General features: G+C 44.7%; 2 protein-coding genes across 11 annotated transcripts in view; both read right to left on the minus strand.

Annotated features, from left to right (window-relative positions):
* Positions 1-11,254, minus strand: part of ANKHD1 (ankyrin repeat and KH domain containing 1) — an 80,561-nt gene extending 69,307 nt beyond the window's left edge. For all 9 annotated transcript variants that reach the window (XM_035103524.2, XM_035103530.2, XM_035103527.2 and 6 more), the window contains exon 1: positions 10,834-11,254. In XM_035103524.2, coding sequence (XP_034959415.1) covers positions 10,834-11,133 — 300 coding nt within the window. In that variant the 5' untranslated portion in view covers positions 11,134-11,254. The remainder of the gene's footprint in view (positions 1-10,833) is intronic.
* Positions 11,255-20,787: 9,533 nt separating this feature from the next.
* SLC4A9 (solute carrier family 4 member 9) overlaps positions 20,788-23,753 on the minus strand; it is a 53,407-nt gene continuing 50,441 nt past the window's right edge. Inside the window, exons 20-22 of one of the 2 annotated variants that reach the window (XR_009558076.1) lie at positions 23,042-23,197; positions 22,026-22,130; positions 20,788-20,801 (exon numbers count right to left, since the gene is read on the minus strand). Coding sequence is in view for 1 of the 2 variants with exons in the window: in XM_060278134.1 (XP_060134117.1) it covers positions 22,077-22,130; positions 23,042-23,197 (210 nt within the window). In the remaining variant the exon portion in view is untranslated. Of the gene's footprint in view, positions 20,802-21,119; positions 22,131-23,041; positions 23,198-23,753 lie in introns of those variants that run through there. The other variant, XM_060278134.1, reaches the window with a different exon arrangement.

A 23,753-nucleotide genomic window follows, 5' to 3' on the forward strand; every position in this document is an offset into this window, starting at 1 on the left:
GAAGGATCTATTTATCTCCAATATTTATGAATAAACTTGGAGTTTCAGTGTGAACAATAAAGAAAGCCATACCAAGAATGTTCAGGAATAGAGCCAAGAACACCCTGATGCAGATCAATATTCTGGTACATTTTATACCTACAAGGGTAAAAAATCTTCACTATTCTTGGCCATGAGATGTCATGTGCTTTTAAAAAACACACCTTAAAATTCAATTTAATTAATTTAACATTTAAATCATGGTTACAAATCGCAGGTTGCAAATAGTCTACCTAACAGGTAAAAATTAGCCCAGGCAAAAAAAGAAAAGAAAAACGCCCAAACTAGAAAAGTCTCCAATCCCCTAAATTCTAACATTAAAGAACTTTTGCATGTCCCCTGGGAAAACCTAATGGTGAGAATTCAGAAGCATGACTGGATGGCCACAGATTAGTTATGCTCACAGTTCTTATGGAGAACAGCAGGAAAACACTCAAGTTTATGTTTACTTTCAAATTGTGACTTGGATTGGCATAGAGTTCAGAATTAAAGGTTAAAGGATCCACTAAAGCGAATGGACCTTACTAGTCATTATTTCAATGGGTCTAACTCTGAAAAGGATAAGCACTGGATACAACCCACAGTTCCCAGACCTTTTCCAAACCTTATTTGGCCATTTCAGATGTAACTTAAGACTACAACCCTACGTATGTCTACTCAGAACTAAGTCCTATTGAATTCTTGATGTTTTACCTACTACAGGGGTCTCAAACTTTTCAAACAGGGGGCCAGTTCACTGCCCCTCTGACACTGTTGGGGGCCGGACTATAGTTTGAAAAAAATATGAACGAATTCCTATGCACACTGCACATATTTTATTTGTAGTGCACAAAAAACTGGAAAACAATGCAATATTTAAAATGAAGAATGATTTAATCAATTCAACATAAACTTACAGTGGTACCTCAACATCCGAATGCCTCGACTTCCGAAGGTTTCAAACCCGGAAGTCTTTAGCAGAAGCGCAAAATGGACGCTTCGACAACCAAAGAGTGCCGCGGAACGGATCGCCTTCGTAAGTCGAGGTACCACTGTATAAGTATTTCAATGCGAAGTATGGGCCTGCTTTGGGCCTGCTCTCTCTCCTCAACCCACGTGAAATCTGACCCCACAAACCTGACCTCCTCCCAGGTCACCTTGCATCAGGGCAGCTGGTTTAGCAGAGCCTAAGCTACAAGATTGGGTCACTGGCAGCTTGAATTTGCACAAGCCACTCTCTCTCTCGGCTTTAGCCTCCACCTCTCCTGTCTGCAGTGGGGGGTGGAGGTGGGAAATAACACAGGCCTACCTTACAGGGTTGTTGTAAGGATTACATAACCATAATATCATAAGCAAAGCAAAGCTGCTCCTGACAGCTGTCTCCCTGGCACAGAATCCGCTCAGCTCCCTCCAGTGTTTTGCAACTTCCCGTCCCCAACCCCCACCCACTTCACATAAACATCCGCCTTATAAAAAGATCAGCCCATCACATCAACACATCCCATATACTGTTTGGCCAACCGCCGCCCCCTCCAAAAGCCGCATCCCCTTTCCTCCAGTTCTGGCTTGGAAAGTGGATTCTCAACATCTTCCCCCCCCCAAAAAAAAACCCAACACACTTCCACCTTTCCACACCCTACAAAAATAGCATATTTATTCATAGCTGATGGTAGGGAAGATCTCTGGGAAGCGCTATGCCAGGCATAGGGAAACTCGGCCCTCCAGATGTTTTGGGACTACAACTCCCATCACCCATGACCACTAGTCCTGTTAGCTAGGGATGATGGGAGTTGTAGTCCCAAAACATCTGGAGGGCAGAGTTTGCCTATGCCTGCGCTATGCAATTTGCTTTGCAACCAAAAGCTTTTTTAAAAAAAACCCCAGACAACTTACCAAAAAAGCGCATCAAAGCCACCTCCTTCTTTTCCTGCCTGCCTTCCTCGTGATCTAACCATGATCTTTGCCCAGCAGGCCCCACATGGACAAGGAGTTTGGTAACTGGAGTTGAGAATAGAGAAAGCCAGAGAAGGATGGAGAAGAGGGAGGTTGTCTTCCCTGAGCTAGGCTGGGCTTAAGATGTAGGCCTTAATTTCCTGCCACCTGAAGATGACCCTTATCTTTCTCTGGTTGTATATTCTGCCCTGAACAACTAGATTTTGTATTCCCTGAAGCACAAAAAAGCAACCATGTTGGTCCATTAAAAAAAATCTCCAAAATCCATAGTTGGGCAATATTTTTATTAGGGAAAGCCAGATTGTCACAAAAAGCTTTTTGTGGCAAACTTTTGAATTCTCCTGAGCCCTTGTCCTTCACCATCACTTTGTGTAGCAGCTGACTAAGAGTTCATTTTCCTTCCAATTACTGCGCAACACCTTCCTCATATTCAAGTAAAACACACAATGACTATAAAATTCTGCCTTCCAGACTTCATGTTGAGACCTTCCAACCAGATCATCCAAGACACCTAGGCCACACTTTCATATTGTTATGCTCATAGTCAATACGCAGTTACGGTAGCATAGGCTTGAAGAAAGAAATGACCAATTGGTCTTAACTAGCCAAAGGCTTAATGGTTAACATCAGGTTGTTGTGTTTCTTTAAAAGGCAACTTGAATACCCCTCTCTATCAACCATTTCCGAGATACTACTCCACTGCAATATGGGCTTCCAAGATATAGAAACTAAATATCTGCAGAAGTGTTGGCAACCAAAATATTCAAAGCACAATACAGTCATACCTTGGAAGTTGAACAGAATCTGTTCTGGAAATCCCTCAACTTCCAAAACTTTCAGAAACCAAAGTGCAACTTCTGATTGGCTGCAGGAAGCTCCTGTAGCCAATCAGAAGCTGTGCCGGATGTTCGGCTTCCAAAAAGCGTTCGAAAACTGGAACACTCACTTCCGGTTTTCAATCATCCAGGAGCCAAAACGTACAAGTTCCAAGGCATTCAGCAACCAAGGTACGACTGTACTTGAAGTTCGTAATGTGTGACTACACCCTTTAGTTTGATTTGGAATTATGTCAGGAAAGAAGCCTTTAACTAAATTGATTCCCTCCTTCCCAAAGGCCATTAGAGAGTGCAACCACACTGCACTAATTTCACTGGGACCACAGTAAGGTACAAGGACTTCCCGGTCAGGAGGCCTGCTACCTGGAACATGAAAATGACAAATAAACCTTAACATACAGTATTCGTGCAAAACCTTTATTAGGCAAACCAAAGTGTCACAAAATAGCGTGAAAAGCTTGAAAGTTCTTCAGAACTCTTCACTGGGAAAGATGGTAAACAAATCAAGTTATTTAAAACATTAGAGAATCATCTAATAGTTTACTATTATTGTTTAAGGATACCAGGCGTACATAATTTTGAGTCCCTTCCAACTATGCAATTCTATGATTCTATGAAGTTAAGGCTGGCATGGCAGTGACAAATATTTTATATCAATACCAAAAGCATCATCATCATTATGTTTTTGGTATAATCTGCCATCCTATTCATTAGAACCTAGGTTTTCAACCAGTGTGCCAAGGCACCCTGAGGTGACTTGAATGATGGCCAGGGGACGCAGCAAGCAGTCCCATCCCCCATTCCTCCTTTGATGTGTGTGTGGGGGGGAGACACATGGCTTCCAACACCAAGCTGGAAACTCCCTACTCAAACAGACAAATGAGATGCACTTCTTTACTTTTTAATATATGACTGTGCTATGTGAAGCCGGTCACTTTCAAAAGAGTGCTGTCCAAGTGTGTACCTCTCTAGCATATCTCTAGGATTACAGCTGCTGAGGGGGGATGTGAGGGAAGCCTGCAAGCAGGAGAGGAGGGAAGCAGATGGTTCATGGGGCCAGTGTGGCAGGAGTGAGGCAATGGTTGAACCTGGCGAGGTAATTTCTTCCTGCCAGGGCTGCAGCCAGTGTAAGTCCTTCTTGGCAGTAGACCCATTGGAATATACTGGGGCAGCCTCGACCTGCTGACCCCAGTGTGTTCTGCTCTTGAGTAGTACTTTGCTAGGCAAAGCCTATCTTTATCCTCCTCCTTTATCCAGCCAGTGTGGTGTAGTGCAGGGGTGAGCAACCTTTTTTAGCTGTGGCCGGTCCACCGTCCCTCAGACCATGTGGTGGGCCGGACTCTATCATGAAAATAAAAATGAATGAATTCCTATGCCCCACAAATAACCCAGAGATGCGTTTTAAATAAAAGCACACATTCTACTCATGTAAAAACGCACTGATTCCCGGACCGTGCGTGAGCTGGACTGAGAAGGCGATTGGGCCGCATCCAGCCCACGGGCCTGAGGTTGCCTACCCCTGGTCTAGTGATTAAGAGCAGTAGACTTGTAATCTGGGGAACCGGGTTCACTCCTCCGCTCCTCCACATGCAGCTGCTGGGTGACCTTGGGCTAGTCACACTTCTCTGAAGTCTCTCAGCCCCACTCACCTCACAGAGTGTTTGTTGTGGAGGAGGAAGGGAAAGAAGAATGTTAGCCGCTTTGAGACTCCTTAGGGTAGTGATAAAGCGGGATATCAAATCCAAACTCTTCTTCCTCGTGATCATTACTAGATTGCTGGCAGTGTTGAGTCCTGCTCAAGAGGAAACCCATTGAAATAGGTGGGTAATAAACTGAAATAGAAATAATACTATCCAAGAGGAGACCTACTGAAATTGATGGTTACTGCTTTGAAGTTTGTTTTTTTCAATCAAGCGAGGTTAAAATTTTATGGAGTAAATAAATAAGTAAAAAATAATTATGTGTGCAAAAGTTCTAAAAGGATTCAGCACTGGTCAAGTGTAACTTCTAAGTTTTAAAGACTTGAAAAACATTTTGTAACATTTTGGTGAAGTTTTATCAAGAGAAGGGAGACAACAATTTTTCTTTGAAACTATTATAACGATTAGATTCAAAAAGATATCACTGTTTCAACAAATTTTGCAATGATGATGAGCATTTAAGAAAAATACATATTTCTTAATAAACATTTTCATGAAAGTAATCTGGCATGATGAATGGATACAACAGTGAAGTGGGCACGCAGTAATTAGGATTTTTCAGGCAACTATCCCAAGAAAGAATACATACATACTTAATATAAATCAGGGTGGATAAAAATCAATGATTAAAAAAATATATCAGTTTTTTTTTATTTAAATCGGGGGGGATCTTTCTAAAGAGTTTTCTATACATTATAGTCCAAAGGCTATTCATCAGGAAATAAGGATTTGTTTTAAGTTTCTCATGTGTGCTAAAACTCAGTCTACGTTTGTGTTTTTTAAATCATTTAACCACATCAGTTAACAAACATGGATACATATGCTATGTTATTGTTTTAGTTACATAAATTGTTATTAAGGAAATGATTATTTTTCTCCTTCCAATAAAGTACAGAAGAAAGGTTGTCCAAATATAAACAATATTTTCATAATTCCCTGTCTTTGTATTTCTAATAGTATAACCAAATAAGTGATTTTTGATATAACTGTAAAAACTACTCTGAAAGTTTATTATTCCAAAAATGAAACCTTCATCTGGTTGTAAATATTAAGATTATACCAGCAAGAATGAGTCTTTCCGTAAAAAAAATGATTTAAATCAACTCTTACTGACTAGTGATTTAAATCGATGTGATTTAAATCAAATCCACCCTGAGTATATTGAAATTTACAATTATGTTAATTGTTTATTTATATAAATTACATTAACATGCCTTGCTTCTTTTCTTAAAATATACACAATACTGTATAAATAATTGAGTATGAGTTGTCATTTGTTAATATTTACAATTATTCCAACAGAAATGTTTTCCAAGTAAGGCTTTGAATATGCTTGCATAAAACATTTAAATTACGTTTAAATGAATTATTGAATCCTGGTCCCTAATTAAATATTTTGGTTCCAATGCTTTGGTTTTGTTTTTAAATAAACATTAGATTTCTATAGTATTTTAGTCCAAATCAAGCATGCTAAGTCAGATGCCAATTGGGCACTAAGACATTTTCAAATCAGAATTTTCAAGAAAACTAACACCACTGAAATGCTGTAAAGTTTTATTCATCAGGACAGAATAATTTATTATCAAGATATAGTATGGAAGCAACTTCGTCAACAATTCTGGAGCTGTAGACGTGTATTAAATAGGCCAAAATCTACTTGATGAGCAGAAGCCTTTAAAAAAACTTATTTTCAATGGCATGTGCCATTTGATTTAAGGAAAATAAACATTACTAATATTGTATATAAAAGGATCAATTGTTACAAGAACACAAACACAGTTAGTCCTTACTGGCTGGAAAAGTAAGTTCTTGGGTCATGATGATGCCTTTTCTTCACTTAATTATGATATTTCAAGCAGCCTATTTTTAAAATTGAAAAATTGCTATTGGTAGTTAAAACTATTCTAGCTGGTGCCTGAGGGAAAATGTCTTGTCAGTCAATGCCTTGATTAATATGCCTTGATACAGGGAAATCTCTAAATTAATTTTGAAATCTCCAAAATTATTTCCAGCCTAATAAAATTGCTGTAAAGGTATTTTGCAACTATTTTCAAGCATGTGAGGGGCCCAGGGGCATTAAGTGATTTATAAGTCAAACATGGCAACTTGAATTGTACCCAGAATGCAAGAGAGCCAATCATATCCTGCTCCTGCTACAAGGACCAATGTTACTATGTTCTGCACTTGCTGTAGCCACCAAAGTGGCTACCCTTGCACTGAGTGAACTTCAGCTGTCTAGCCTTTAAAATACAGGTATGAATAATAGTAGCTGGGTCCATTAATCAAGGATTGTAGGCTTTTTTCATCAAATGAAGTTGGATGAGTACACCCCCAAAGCTATGATTATTCAAGGGTAGCTGAATCCCCAGCCAAAAGTCACTGCATTGTTAGCTGAATAAGGCTAGAAATGTAAGAATGCGATTCACATCTTAACTAAACAGACCAACACCAGAGAATGAAATTCTCATACATTTTAAAACAATGAATGTGGGGAGAAGACCAACTGCAGCAAAGCATCTAACAAGCGGGAGCCTCAGAAGACTAGAATACCTTTTCCGTTTGCCCTTGTCTCTATATTGTAGTCTACCAGCATGACTACTGTGATCCTAGCTTATTTTCCTAATTTAATAAGGACCTCCAGCTTAATGCAAGTCAGGATCTTCACACCAGAGGTGGCACACAACAGAAGGAGTTGAAGAGCCATTGGCCCTGATGCACATTCCTGGCTTCATAAACCAGGTTTTATAAAGCCTCATATGATCACACAAGCCAGACTATAGGCAAAGACCAAGGGTATCACTTCAGAATTCCAACTGTAAATGTACAATGGACATTTAAAGAAAGTACAGCACAACTGTAACACACCTATTCTTTTCTTAACCGTCTTAGATTAAAGTATAAATGTGCCAGTAATTACTGTGCACTCCTAACCATGCCAACTCAGTAGTCCCACTGAATTAAATGGGGCTTACTCAAAGGTAAATAAGTTTCAGATTGCAGCACTATTCTACTCTTCACTGGCAGATTATACAACGATCCCATTTCCCCCAGATATCTTTGGGAGCCAATGAAAAGTTAGGAGGCATTAAATGGTGCAGGGCCAGAACCTGCATTGACCACAAATATATTTTCAAGTACACATTAATGTTCTCCCAGTCAAGTGAATGGTTCCTTTTCACCCATAAATAGTACACTGCAACCTCCTATCCCTATGCAATCTCCTAACACTATGAATCCAGGTCCTCACACTACACATTACACTACCTTCTACCCTTCCCGACAGATATTTCAGTTCTATAACCATGACAGTCAAATCTTTCCTAACTATAGTACCTATTTCTCCCTCACAACACAAATTTACTTCCCCTTTAAATTCCTTATCTGTTCCATATAATTACAATTTTCTGAAATACATTTCAAATAATGGATTTCTGCTCCTTTCTTTGCTTCCCAAACCAGCTGTTCACAAGACTGCAAAGGAAAAAAGCCTTAATTTTTATTTCCCTTTGATTTAGTACAACTGACATATTCTTAAAATTGCCATATGACCAATTCAGGCCATTCTTCATCATGTTTTAGTAATTTATTTTCTCCACAACATGTAATATAGCGGGCTTTTGAGCTACCGTCTATGAGAATTAGGTCTTTTACCAAATACTGGAAAATGTTTTTCCACTTGCAAAACCTCACAACCAGATAAGCTTTTCTGGCCATAAATCTATAGAAATCCTTCTACTGAACATACTGTTCAGTATTAGGACATCAAGTATGTGGTGCAGTTAATTATTTGCATGCAAGAGCTAATTTTACAAAACTTCTATCCTAGTTTGATCAGCAGAATCTATGAGAACTCAAATTTATAAATACCGGTATGTTTCTTATTGCCCAATTATTTATTACCGAAAATAAGGAGTTGTGTACAATCTTGATAGGAGATGGAATGGGTGGTGGCCAAAACTAGAGAATAAATGAACACATTATATTAAAGCAGGCATCCCCAAACTGCGGCCCTCCAGATGTTTTGGCCTACAGCTCCCATGATCCCTAGCTAACAGGACCAGTGGTCAGGGATGATGGGAATTGTAGTCCAAAACATCTGGAGGGCTGAAATTTGGGGATGCCTGTATTAAAGCAATGGTTTTCTAATTATGTTGAGAAACCCCTGGGATCTTTGGAAAAAGTTCATTAGAGCTTACAGTATTCAGTAAGATTATCAGTAACAGATGAAATTTCTTTGGAAAGCAGCTGGACTGCTGATTGTGTTCTAGGACATACTTTCATTGCTAAAATAGATGTGATGGCAGCAAACCTGCTTAGAGGAGCCAAATCACAAACAGCACGGGGTCCAGGTTATAGACCAAAATAGGTTACACAGGTTGGATGGAGGTTCTGAACTTTCCCCCCACCCATGATTTACCTACCCAGGGTTTGCTGCCCTAGTTCTCCACCTCAGCCAAACTTCAACACTGGAAGATGGGGAGAAAAGTGCCTGGTGAAGGGTGAAAGGAAAAGACAGGCACAAAAACTATTTAGTTCTCATCTTTTCTCTTTTGCTCTAAAAGCCAGTTTTGCGCCCCAGTTTACAACTGCCCAGATCCAAGTCTAAACAAAGAAGTCTGCCATAGTTGCATCTCATTTTGTCCTCAATAAACATGGGACAATGGTGAGGCCCAATTAACTCCCTCAAACTCCCTAATCCACGCATGGGTGCTGTTTGGACAGCAACAAAATGAACTTTGGAGGAAGACAAGTTAATGTCGGAAGTGTTCCGATGACAGAAATGCTGAAACAGAATGGGAATGTGCAAAGAACAGAGGAATACTGAGTGACAGCCATGAACAGCAGCAAAGGTAAGAGAATGAAAAGCTTGTATTTGAAATGAAATAAACCAAATTTCTCCATTACATCCTCCCTCCCTTTGCTTCACCCACTAGTTAGACTAAACTCTCTTGGAGTTATGATTCATCTTTTCAAAGTACTTAAACACCACATGCCCCAAGTCCCCAGGCAAAATGATTGAAGATTCCCCCCCCCACACACAAATTCTCCTATTATGAGAGCTAAAAATCTATTTTTAATTGAAAATTAAAGTAGCATCCTATAAGCTATGCAGAACCACGTTGCACTCATCACAGCTATTATTAAAATCACTTTTTATAATATTTTAGAAGCATCTTTTATTCTAAAAGCATATGGAGTAAATCCCTACAAAATAATGTTGTGAAAAGGTTGAAAAAATAGTGTCCAAATCAAAAAGTAAACAATGCAAGAAATTACAACAGATGTACCCAGATACTAAAAACAGGATTATTTCCTTCTATCACCAACAGGGCCTTTCTGACCAATCTTTAGAAGTTTAACAAGCATTTTTGCAAGTCCACATTTCTCTCAGATGCCTGGAAAAAAATCTTTTTCACCAGAGGCAATGCAGCAAGTGAATATTTCAAAACTTACTGTATATGATGAGTCAAAGATACTTTCTTTTACATGAATTATTGTGTTAGAAAGCAGAAATAATATATTGCAACTGAAGGAGAAAAGCAATTTGCTTATAACCCTCCATTGCTATTGGAACACATTTAAGTGTAAATGGGACAAACCACATTGTGACTTCACTAAACTTCCAGGAATTTTGTACAGAGATTTGCAACATACTCAAGTTTTATCTTATTTACTGTGCAGATGCAGTGCAGGCATTTGTGCCAGCAAAACGGCACACCTGGAATAAGCACCAGAGTCTACCTACCGCAGCAGAACTACGAGAACCAAACACGCTTGTCGTCCCTAAAAACTGATGGAAGCATTTGAAATGCGATTTATGGTACTAATCCCACCGATCTCTCAAAGCGAGCCTTGAGGAGACACAAACAAGCCAGCAGCACTTTCTATAATAAAATTACTCCTTGCAGGCCACGGGCGGGCGAGAGGGCAGGGAGGACGGCGCGGCAGACGAGCGCTTCCGCCATCATCCGGACCCAAAAGCAGGTACGGAGCGGCGGGGGTGGGGGGCAGCGAGATGGGACATGCTCGATGTTTTGTCTTCGCTTTAGTTGTTTTATCTCACAATGAACAAAGAAAGGGGAGGCACTGCTTACATTAAAACCGGGGGGGGGCAGGGCGTGAGTGGGGGGCGCCGCCGCGCATCTGGGTGGGTCTCCACCCTCCTTTATTCCGGGGCCGGCCTGCAAGGGAGGCTTCTGAAACCTGACGGGCGGGGCTGGTACCCAAGCGCGGGAGGGAGCTCCGTTCGAGACGGCACCCTCCGGCCCCTCCTCCTCCTGCTCCAGCCTGGCGGGAGCGAAGGCCTACCTCTCCTTGCCTCTCACCTCAGACACCTCGTCCTCGTCGCTGCCGGACCCTCCGCCGCCCCCGCTTCTCAGCACAGCGGCCGCCAGTTTAAAGTCGAGAGCGGCGGCGGCGGCGGCCCCGGCCTCCCCCGAAGTTGTTGCCGGCCCTGCCGGCCCACAGGGCCCGGCCTCGCCGAAGAGGCGCACGGCCCGCAAGCCCAGCGGGTTAGGCCCAGCCGTGGAGGCCTCGACGATGGCGGCCGGGGCAGCGCGGGGCGTCACCGAGTCTATCTCCTCATCGCCGGCGGGGGTCGGGGCGGCCGTGCCGTCCGTGAGCATCGCGCGCCGATCCAAGCTTAAGCCCGTGGGAGGAGGGGAGGGGGAAACGCCGTCTCCGTCCCCTCACAGCAGCAGCGCCACTAACTTCTCACACCCTACCTAACCCGCAGCCACCGCAATGCCCTCACCAATCCTTTCCCCTGTTCCCATTGGCCATATATCTCTAATGGCCCTGCGCCATTCGACGCGGTACCTGTCACTCTGCGCCTTCGTCAGGCGCTACCTCACCCTCCCACCACCAAGATGCTTTGAGAGTACACGTCGAGGCGGTTTAGACTGCCCGCCCACCACCTTTAGGCTTGTACGCTCGCTTCCTGAAAGTGCCTCGGTATTACTAGGCCGCTCGCCTGTCAATCAAGTACTGTCCTGGAATCTTGCTATCTGAATGGACAGAAGTGCAGTCAGTCGAGATACCTTTAAGCCTGATTGGGCAGAGCGCGCGTCAATCATGCCGTGCTCCTCTTGGCGGCGTTCGATTGGCTTGTGCCTCCCTTTCGTTCCCACCTTCCTCCCTTTCAAGTCGTGGTCTCCGTCAGGGAGGACAGACTCCCCCTCCTCAAAACAGGGCGTATCGATTGGAAGCAAGGTGTCCCTGTTAATTGTAAGGTCAACCTGTAACGGTCCACCTGCCTTTCCACGGCTCCCCGGGCCACTCCGTGGCGGGGAAGGTGATTGGGCGAGGCGCATGTCAGTCACTGGGACCAGAGGTCTGGTTCTCAGCCAACCTCCATCCCGCAGAAAAGCTTCCGAGTTGCCATTTTGTATGATTCCCCCCCCCTCACGCGCCCCTCGGATCCGCAGGCGATCCAGAAGCAGAACAGGGCAGCCTCTGGCCCTCAGCTTGCCTTGCGAAGGTGGCCGACCCCAGAGGGCTCGACCTCAATGGGGGAAGCGAGGAGCTTCCGCGGATGGGAAACCAAGGTCGCCGGGTGCCCGAAGCATCCGCGCTGTCCCTCCCACGACCGCATCCTGCGCCACCTCCACGCCACACGCCCCTCGTCTCCCCAGGGACGAGGATCCCGTAGTCCTTCTAGCGTCGCCGGACTCTCCCCGGTCCAGCCAACCATCCCCAGTGGGCAGGGACAGGTGGGAGTTGGAAGCAGAGCCGCCCCACCCACGAGGCAAGGTGAGGCGATTGCCTCTGGCGGCAGAATCCGTGGGGCGGCAGGTCCCAATGCGGACCTCAATCCCCACCCCGCACCGGTGCTCCTGATCTAGATCTTTGCTCAGCTCACCCCTTCTTCCCTGGCAGGGAGGGGAGGAGCGCCATTTTGTGGTTCACCTCAGGTGCTGAAGTGTCTTGGGCCGGTCCTGGTTGGGAGTCAAAACAAGGTTTGGATGGCTGCAGAAGCCACCGCAGCCACCACCCTTTTGAGAAGGTGAAGGGGTGATATGATAGCCATGTTCAAATATATTAAAGGATGCCATATAGAGGAGGGTGAAAGGTTGTTTTCTGCTGCTCCAGAGAAGCAGACACGGAGCAATGGATTCAAACTACAAGAAAGAAGATTCCACCTAAACATTAGGAAGAACTTCCTGACAGTAAGAGCTGTTCGACAGTGGAATTTGCTGCCAACAAGTGTGGTGGAGTCTCCTTCTTTGGAGGTCTTTAAGCAGAGGCTTGACAGCAATATGTCAAGAATGCTTTTGATTGTGTTTCCTGCTTGGCAGGGGGTTGGACTGGATGGCCCTTGTGGTCTCTTCCAACTCTATGATTCTATGACCAGCAGCAGATTACGGAGCCCCCTGCACACAAAGTGTGTCCTCTGTAACCACTGAGTTACGGCCTCCGCCAAAAAGAAGGTGCCTTGTACCAAGCCCCAACCACTGACAGATCTTTCCAGGATCCTTGGGGGGGGGGCTCTCCCAAGCATGCTCCCAGAGGCTCTGCTCTTAACCAAAGGTATCAGGAAATGAGCCTGGGGTCTTGTGCATGTGTTTCGCCACTTGAACTCAAGCCCTCTTCTCCACCTGCTCCCACACTGTTAAACTACCCCAGGGCCAATAAAAAATTTCTAAACTCCAGGACCCATATGGAGCAGCAGAAAATCGCTGAGTCATGAAATGGAGACACGGGGCGCTTGGCATAATCAGTTGGCAACCAATGTCACTTTCTACTGAGATCTAATCCAATTTTTGAAATTGCTAGATCTTTTGCTATCATGTTTTCCTTGTGGCGAGGAGTTACATAGCTTGGCTTTCTTCCCATTTTAGGCTGAACCATCTGATCTATAGGCTCTAACTGGAGAAGGCTTTTCTCTTATATTCCCCCCTTTTCACCCCAGGTGCCACTCAAAGTATTTTTACTAGGGCTGTGCATCAAATTCAACCAAAGTCTGAATTTTGAGCCAATTCGGCAGAGTTGGATGGAGACAGCTGCAGATCACTCATGATTGGGTCTCCCAGAGTGATCCAGGGCTGTTGGGATGTGGGTGGGCTGGGGGTTCATTGGGAAGAAGGAGCTTTGACTTTGTGCATCTGATCCCAGCAGAGGAACACAAACAGCCAGACCGACCAGGATTGAACCCTCTACTCATTAGCTAGTGAGAAGGTTACCAATCCTGCTGGCTTCAGGGATCTGTTTAGCCAACGTGTTCCCTGCAGGGGAAAAGTGCGGTTCAGGGAGGGTGGGAGGAGCAATGCAGCATCTCCTTCCTCCACCTCCTCCCAACCATATTTATTTATTTCAGAAAATTTAAACACTGCTTGATTGTTAAAAACCGCAAAGCAGTCTACAAAAAGATAAAACGATAAAATCAAAAGAAACATAACAATTCATTATACTAGTTACAGGTAGGTAGCCTTGTTGGTCTGATGTAGTAATTTTTTTAAAAAATTGTTTGAATTCATTATACTGTGTGTTCGAGGAGTTATTGTTGGTGCTAGCAATAGCCCACTCGGAAGAATCTGGCAAAACTTGTAGGAAGGGCTGGCAAGTGAGGAGAAACCAGGCAGGCTGAGGCCCTGTTTTAAAAATACTGACGTACGCTATGATAGCCAGTCCTGTACTGACTTCAGCAGTAGTGTATAAACATTTTTCTTTACACAACCTTAGAATGTATAGTAATTTTACACACTACTACCCCCAAACTCTGCTGAGCGGCAGCAATATTCCAGGGGGTTCCAGGGTTGTGTTTTCATTAGAAAAGGCACAGCAGAGGCTAAAAACTGCAGTCTTCTATTCACATATTTACACCTGAAGCCTTCATCTCAAGAGGGGCTTGTCCTTCCCAGCACCGTAGCATTTCATTCCGAGGCATCCTAAACACCATCCCCGCATCTCTCTGTAACAGTCTGCTCCAGCCAGACAGCATTATTATTGGTGCTTTTTTTCTAAAAAAAATATTTAGGGGTACTCTCATTTTGACTCAATAAATTGTGTAGTTCAAATTAGCTGGCCCTGCCACACGTTGGTGTGGCTCAGTCTGTTAAATGGAGGCTCAGAGTCGCCCTTCAGACTCCCATCACCTTCAGAGTCCCCCCGTTTTATGCATATTCTGTTTACACAGGCACATCCCTGTGACTCCCCACCCCACCTTGTCCCGACCCATGGCCCATCCCAGCCCCTCCATCCCCCACCCACCGGCTCATCCCTGTGATTGGGGCCACCCTGTCCCGACCCATGACCTATCCCGCCCCCTCTTCCCCCATCCCCCACCCAGGCGAGCCCCGAGATGCTGTGGAGAGGGAAGCTTTCCTAGGTGGAGTACCAGTGTAGCCGTCACTAGAGGGCGCTGTTTTGCAACCTCTCCTGTGCTCCCAGCATGCACTTTCGTCTGAGTTGTGAGTTCCGGAACATGTGGTTTTTGGGTTTTAACCTGGCCCAGGTGCAACATCTGTCTAAGCAAACAGTATGGGCTTGCTCTCGTAGTCACATTTGACTCTGTGTCCAAATTTGAATGCAAACACACATGCCCAGTTTACATTTTTATATGCAGTGGTGCCTCGCTAGACGAATGCCCTGTAAGACTAATTTTTCGCTTAACGAAAGGATTTTTCGAGCGGAGGTTGCCTCGCTAGACGAATTCGCTTTACGAAAAATTCGTCTAGCGAATTGCGGTTTCCCATAGGAATGCATTGAAATTCAATTAATGTGTTCCTATGGTAAAAAAAAATTCAATGCATTCCTAAGAGATTCGCTAGACGAATTTTTCGTTATAAGAATTGACCCGTGGAACGAATTAAATTCGTCTAGCGAGGCACCACTGTACTGTATATAGATTGGGGAAAATACAGTAAATGGACAAAAGTACAAAGATTCACAAAATGTTTAGGGGTATGCATACCCCTGCGTACCCCAAGAAAAAAGCATTGATTATCATTATTAACTTTCTTTCATTATTTATTAAATTTGTATACAGTACCACCCTTCACCCTAAGATCACAGGGCGGTTCACAACATAAAAACAAAAAGTTAGAACACAAAATATATAATAAAAGCAAGACCTGCTGCCTTTGAATCCCTGCATGGAGTTCTGCCTAATTTCTTCTTCCTTGTTCCCAGAACACCTTGCCAAAAACCTATTTGAAAAAGGACAACTCTTTTTCTGTGTGACATCACACCAACTTTGCCCAGGCAACCACCCCTTCAGTTACCAGAAGGGTCTTTTTCTTGAAGGCAGCCCTGTATTGGGAAGTTTTTAATGTTTGACATTTTATTTTATTTTTGATGATTTGCTGGAAGCTGCCCAGAGTGGCTGGGGAAGCCTAGCCAGATGGGTGGGGTATAAATAATAAAGTTATTATTATTTTGCGATTTATTAGTGGTAGGGCCTTTATCCCCCCTTTGCTGCTCTGTCTGGTAGAAAAACAAGCTCAGCCTGTCAGCTCACCTTAATTCTCAAAGTTCTAATTAAATCCCTGCACCCAACAATTTAAAGGGAGAAATCTGGCACCAAGGAATCTGGGGGATCCCTGTTCCCCCACTAAAAAATAGCATAACTGCTCGCAGCCTGATCTAAGAAGTATGTGTGCATCGGATTGCAGCAACAGAAAGGTTGCCTTGCCTCTTTCATCCCAGGACAAGTAATCATGGCTTCAGTCTTGAACATAAGTAGCAGGAACATAGGTCCATCAAGCTCAGTATTACACTGATGGTAGCTCTCCATCATATTCAGTGGAAGTTTTTCTCAGCCTTACCTGGAGATGCTGGGTATTGAGTGGGCATACAGAACACATGCTGTGGCGCTGAGCTACAACCCATATACATGCTTACCATAGGAGCCAACTCCTGGTGGCTGAGGAGTCTCCCCCCCCCTAAAATATTTGAGGAGGAGCCCCAAAATTGATGGGCACTGCTATTCAAATGGTGTGCATGCACCATATCATGTGTTCAATTATGTGGGGCAGGGCTACTTGGTTTAAGTTGGCAGCCCCTGATGCTTACTTTGGAGTAAATACCACCAAACTTAGTGAACTTCTGAGAGAAGGCAAAATAAGGACAGTGCTTTGCCAGTAATAGTTATCATGAAATAGGGACAATTGGATCTTATGCACAGAACATGGTATTCTGTTTCATAGGCCTAGGGAAGTGAGAGCTGGACCATCAAGAAGGCTGATCACCGAAGAATTGATGCTTTTGAATTATGGTGCTGGAGGAGACTCTTGAGAGTCCCATGGACTGCAAGAAGATCAAACCTATCCATTCTGAAGGAAATCAGCCCTGAGTGCTCACTGGAAGGACAGATCGTGAAGCTGAGGCTCCAATACTTTGGCCACCTCATGAGAAGAGAAGACTCCCTGGAAAAGACCCTGATGTTGGGAAAGATGGAGGGCACTAGGAGAAGGGGATGACAGAGGACGAGATGGTTGGACAGTGTTCTTGAAGCTACGAACATGAGTTTGACCAAACTGCGGGAGGCAGTGGAAGACAGGAGTGCCTGGCATGCTATGGTCCATGGGGTCACAAAGAGTCGGAAACGACTAAACAACAACAACAAGGCCTAGGGATTAGTCAGCTGTCTGCTTCCTGGCTTCATCCACCTACAAAATCTGTCATAGGCAAGTGAAGGGTCAAGTAGGAGTTTGGACCTGTTTACAGATTATTGTAATTGTCTCTTCAAGATGGAGAGAAAGGGTCAACTTTTACCTAATGAACCATTTACCAATATGGTAGAGCACTGATAGTCATTGTCATGTGGAGTTTTCAGCGTAAGTGGATCTGACTGAGTTAACATCACAACCTCAAGGGTAGAATGCCTCACTCCCTTGACAGTATCCAGACTCCAGATCAAGGGAAGTCATACTCCTGCTCTATTCTGCCTTGGCCAGATCACACCTGGAGTATTGTGTTCAATTCTGAGCATTATTTAAGGAGGATATTGACAAGCTGGAACTTGTGCAGAGGAGCGCAAACAAGATGATCAAGGGTCTGGAAACCAAGCCTTATGAGGAACAGTTGAGGGAGTTGAGTATGTTTAGCCTGGAGAAGACAGACGAGATATAGCCTTCTTCAAATATCTAAAGGGCTGTCACATGGAAGATGAAACAAGCTTCTGCTCTGGAGGGTAGGACCTGAACCAATGGATTCAAATAAGAAAGGAGATTCCAACTAAACGCCAGGAAGCGACCCATCACCTCCCTTAACCTGGTTTTGCCAGTCAGTTGAAGCTATTGCTGGTGTGTGGCCGCTGACATCTTCTCTTGGGTGAGAGCTGAGTGCAGTGTGGGGGACCAGTGGCAGAAAAACACCCACAGAAGTCGTGTCCCCTACCAGAGGTACTAACCCTCCCCTAGCACCCCATATGCCCCAAACTCATAATGCCATTATAAAAATTTACGATGTGACTCCACTTGGGAGTATTGTGCGCAGTTCTGGTTGCCTCACCTCAGAAAGAAGGCTGTGGTGCTAAGAGGCAGAGATGGCCACCCAACTGGATGGCTTTAAAAGAGGATTAGATAATTCAGGAAGGACAAGGCTATTCATGGCTGCTAGCCATGAGGACGTGCGTTTTTCCTCCACTGTTGTAGGCAGCATGCTTCTGAAGACCGGTTGCTCAGAATCCCAGGTAGGGAGAGAGCCACTGTCTCAGGTCCTGCTTGCAGGCTTCCCATGGGCATCTGGTTGGCTACAGCAAGAACAGAATGCTGGACTAGATGGGCCATTGATGGATCCAGCAGCCTCTTGTGTACACTATGCTGCTGCTGCTGCTGCTGCTGCTGCTGCTGCTGCTGCTGCTGCTGCTGCTGCTGCTGCTGCTGCTGCTGCTACAATAAGCTTCACAGCATTGTGCAGTTAGTAACCCTTTCTGTCGCCAAGTGATTCCCCACTTTATTCTCAATCTCAAGTTGTTGGCAACAAGGGGTTGTCCCATACCCCTCTAGCTTCTCATTCTTCATCATGGTTGAGATATTTAAATACCATCCGATATTTAGTGAAGTAGGATTGAAATTTGGTATACTGGTTTGCTGTTTTTATTTCATTCTGCAACTCTGTACAGGTATTATATTTTCTTTTTCTGCTACGTACCTGCTTTTTCTGTTTCGACATGCTTGTGTGGGCAACACTAAAATTCAATAAAAAGTTGGAATGTTAAAAGAAAAGGCATCCAATGGGCAATTATTCAGCAGTTCACCACGAACCCCTTAGCCCTGCTCAAGAGGAAGCAACAAAACAGGCAGGACCTGCAAACATAATTGGGAAATGGGGTTTACTTGAGAGTAAACCTTTAAAATTAATATTGACCACAGGGAAAGATGTTGCTGGATAATACATTGCCATATTGAGTGATATTTGGAACCTCCATCTGATTATAGACAAGCAGTACTTAAGCTGCTGTAAAACAACCCACCTGGGAAATAATGGGAAACTGCAAATTAAAGTTGAGACAGGGTTTTGTGACACCTCCTTTAGCCCATAAATGCATAAAGATGTTTATGTTAAATTTTCTAATTTGGGGGTTTTGCAGTCACTTGGTGCATGAACCCTGACAAAACGTAGATCTCTTTGTGCAGGACAAAAAGCCTCTAGCCCTCTTCAGGTGTTATGGATCCCATGTGAGGACTGACTGTAGTGAAGAGCCTCTTGCATCCGCACGGACTCTGTACACATATTGAAAACCAGCGTTCTAGACGTTCTCACTTGCATAAGCTCATGGCTAGGCAAGCAGTAACAGCAGCATTCTGAACTACTGTAGTTGCAGCTTCCAAACCATCTTCAAGATAAGTCCCGGTGGCTTAGCTGAAGAAATAGAGAGCAGGGTGTGTCATCCTCAGCATATTGATCACAGCCTCCTCCAAAGCTCCAGATAGACAACCGCTCCCTTAGAAGGCTTACATACAAACTATCATAAGTGATAAAAACTGGTCCAACATTTATCCCTGATAAATAAATGAATGCAGCAGCAATGGCCTTTTTAGTATATTTTATTTAACATAACTAGAGAGCCTTTAAAAAGGAATGTCAGTAGTTTCATAAATAAATACATCAGTGATGCCTAGGGATTGGGGGAAGGATGCAAACCAGTTCATATTTAAAGCCAAACAATGCATGAACTGAAACGGCTATCCTTTGGAGTTCGCACTTGTCCAAATTTTACAAACACTGTTTATCAAAAGGTATACAATAGGAGAAAATTGTGTATAAAAATGTACGTACATATTAGTGAAAATAACATATAAAATTATATTAGGAGGGACTGCTTGCAAAAAAATGTGTACACTAGTCAAAACTGCATAAAAATGTGTTTGAAAAGAAATTCACACTACTGTAAAATTCTAGTGAATTTTTCCTGAGGATTTTTAAAATGCAAATTTAAGATTAGAAAAATGAGAAACTGTGAGAGATCCTTCCATCCCTAGTGAATCCACACATGGTGACTTTCTAGATGACATGGTAGCAAAGTGGAACAAGGAACATTCCAATACGGTCTGTTCAGCACAGCAACATGCATGTGAGAGGGACGGACAGAAAAATTGCCTATGCGCACACACAACCGCCTTATGCTTTGATTATATCAAATGCTTTGCTTTCTTCTTCCTGTGAGACCCATCACACATCAGCCATATTCTGCAGAGTATCAGAGCTGGTCTTCTAAGTGCAGGCTGTCTCCTTCCTCTGAGACTGCTCACAGGAAACAGCTTATGGCCATGGGGCAAGTTAGGGCAGCTGCCCTACTCTAGAAGCAGGGCTGGTGGGCAGAGGCGGAGCACAGCCCGGCGGAGCGCGAGTTCGCCATTCCCGCCGCGCCGCGCCGCACCCTCCCTCCAGCTCCCCGGCGCGCCCTCAGGCAAGGCCAAGCGCGTCGGGGAACCAGGGAGCGCGGCGCGGTGGGCGGGAACGCCGAACTCGCGCTCCGCTGGGCTGGGCTCCGCCTCCGCCCACCAGCCCTGCTTCTAGGGAGGGGAACAGCCCGGCGGAGCGCGAGTTCGCCGTTCCCGCCCGCCGCGCTGCGCCCTCCCTCCAGCTCTCCGTCGCGCCCTCTGGCAAGGCCAAGTGCGGCGGGGAACCAGAGAGCGCGGCGCGGCGGGCGGGAACGCTGAACTCGCGTTCCGCTGGGCTGGGCTCCGCCTCCGCCCACCAGCCCTGCTTCTAGGGAGGGGCACAGCCTGGCGGAGCGCGAGTTCGCCGTTCCCGCCCACTTTGTGGCCCCTCCCCTTCCGTGCCTTGGCCCCTCCCCTTGCCCCCCCCTAGTTTTGATCCTGGGTACGCCCATGGCTTATGGGGTTGTCTGCAAATGAGAAGAGCATTGTGACAGTCTTTGTCTCTCACACAATTATGGCTACTCTTGTTCTGCACCCCAGTTCAAATCAAGGAAGGGCCTTGCTTCTCAACAGGCATACCTGCCAAGTTGCTGTCAGAGAAATAAGGGACCGAGCCGGAAATAGCAGACCGGAAGTAGCACTGCCACCATTTTGTAACTGGGCAGAGCATGCTCAGAAGTGACTTTTGATGCTGCTTTGCCCAGTTCCAAAATGGTCGCCGCACCAGAAGTCGCACTGCAGCCATTTTGGAACTGGGCAGAGCAGCATGAAAGTCGCTTCTGAGCATGCTCCGCCCAGTTCCAAAATGGCCGCTGCGCCAGAATAAACCGAGAAAAAACAAAAAAATCCGTTTTTTTCAGCTAGGAACAGCTGGAAAAACGGGGATTTCCCAGGGAAAACGGGAGACTTGGCAGCTATGCTCAACAGGACGCATTTCATTCTCTAGGATAGGCATGTCCGAAGGGGCCCTAATCCGGCCTGCCAGTCAGTTTAATCTGGGCCCTGTGGAAGTATATCTCCTGGGGTAAAATACTAAAAAAAGCTCAACAAATTCAATCCAATAAAAAACTCAACAACTCTGGGGTAAGATCGTAAAAAAAAGGTCAACAACTTTGGTCGGCCCTCATGCATGTTCACTTCATCAAATTTGGCCCTGCTCTAGGACAAATAAAGGGGCTACAATTAAAAACATATTTGAGGAACATTCCTCCCCTCTAAACATTGGGTTTACCTGGACAGAGAGCAGATTTAGCCCTTATCTCGCAAGTGAAGAAGTGCTGCCATTAAAAAAAGAAGAAGAAAAAAGCAGATACTTCCAGATGTGAGCCTCCTAACAGAAGTTCAGACCCAAGTTCTCTCTGTATGGATGTTTGGTGTGTTAGCTTCCATGCATTCCCTCTTTTATAGTCATGGATATTTATTGCTATTCTGCCACTTACATCCATAGCGCTGGGCAGAGACTGATGGAATGTATTTGGAGAGAGTTTTTTTCATCCCTCTTCCCTTGCCCTCCACAGCCTTTTCTGTTCTGGCCATGTTTACAGGTATTTCTCATACCCTCCAACATTTCTCCAATGAAAATTGGGACATCCTATTCTTATTATCCCTTAAGCGTTCCCTCTTAGCATTTATTCTGTGATTTGGCAAATATTTCCCACGGGCCCTAATTCCTAAAGGAGGCCCATCCTTACATATCACACATGGTCATCTTTTGCATTGTCCGCTGGTGAGTCTCAGGCTGTTCAGTTCACAGAGATGTTGATTTCTGGTCCTTTTTCTTGGTACATAAGTTCAGACTAAAAAGAAACAAAGGTCAGGGCGTTAATAAAGTGACAGACAACGTAGCGCACACACATGGTTTCGGTTTTCCCTGCCTCGGAATAGCCACTTCCAAAGGGTGAAGTGACAGGAGAGAGAATGGGTGAAGGAGACCCAGCTGCAGAGTGCCCCCCCCCCCAGACCTTTCTACCCCAAGCCCCGCATTATTCCCAGCAGGAAGCTTCTAATCTAGGTCCATGGAAAGGGATGCCAACTCTTCTCCTGAGAAATGTGATTTGCAAAAACCTGTCAGAAATATCAGCTTCATGGCCTTAGATGGCTAAACTGCAAGGAAAGCTAGCCTGCAAACTCAAAACATTCCTGTGGATTGCTGACTAACGCCAGGGAGGTGGACTTTAAAGCTCACTTTCTTGCTGCCAAGTTGGCAGCAATAAGAACACAGATGGTGGGACCATTGGAGACTCTCTTTGAATGGATGTGGAGGACTAGTTCCTACAGGTATACACATAGCATAGATCTGACAGGTGTCTTTCTGTGACAACCAACAAATAACTTCAGTTTTATGCCCACCAATACCAAAGCGCAGAGTCAGGCAGTCTGACACTTCTCAAAACCGAAGCATCAACATATTTGATTGACTTGTTCCGTTCTTTGAAGTGGTCTGAAGGAGTATTTCCCCTCTTTATAAATGGACTTAATAATGAAAAAGAGACTGGTACTAACGAAGAGCTCTGAACCAGCCACACGGTGGTTTCATCAGCCCCTTACGGCACATAAGATGGTTACATTGGTTTATTTCCTTCCTTTCTCCATCACATTGGCATGTTGAGATTGGGGCCGGGTGGGGGTGGGGAGTGTGTAATTTCCAGCCAGTTCAGCCCCATCCCCAACCTCCTCTACCCCCATAATTTTAGTGCTGCTTGCTTACATCCTCATTGTCACTCTCATCCTGATCTTGCTTCCTCTTCAGCTCTTCTTCTTCTTCTTTCCTGTCCTTTTCTGGCATGATGTCATCCAGCCAAGCCAGGTGATGTAAGGAGAAGATGTACTCCATTGCCTTCCGTATACCCACTAGAGCCAGCAGCTAGAAGACCAGAACACAAAGTTAGTTTTCTTATGATTATTAATAACACACATAGCACTATCAATACATGTGGAACATTGCAGAGTAATCGAAGCAACAGGATAGGTCCCTGCCCACAAGGAGCATGCAATATCTATTTTGACAATTGGAGAGACAACAAAAAGAGAAATGGGGGTGAGGAAAGAAAGAAAGAAAGAAAGAAAGAAAGAAAGAAAGAAAGAAAGAAAGAAAGGAAAGAAAGAAAGCCATGTGAACAAGCACAGTTATGCATATTTAGGTTTTATTTGGCTGCATCATGTAAAGGGGCCAGAGCTTGAGAAAAAACTGGAAGAAGAAAGGAAACACCATGCTGGTGTCTTGATGGGGAATGCAAGGCATGAGGGGGGCATCTAGGAAGAATAGCAGGGTCACCCAAGAGAGCAGGAGACCTTTGGGTGGCTGAGCCTGTGGATGTTGGAGGAGAAAAGGCGACACCAGGGAGATAACAGGAAACGAGGGCAAAAACCTAGAGCTTGAAAACCTCAACAAAGCAAGAATAAGGAGTTTGTGCTAGATA

Source organism: Zootoca vivipara, chromosome 8, assembly GCF_963506605.1.
Source record: "Zootoca vivipara chromosome 8, rZooViv1.1, whole genome shotgun sequence".
Taxonomy (NCBI): Eukaryota; Metazoa; Chordata; class Lepidosauria; order Squamata; family Lacertidae; genus Zootoca; species Zootoca vivipara.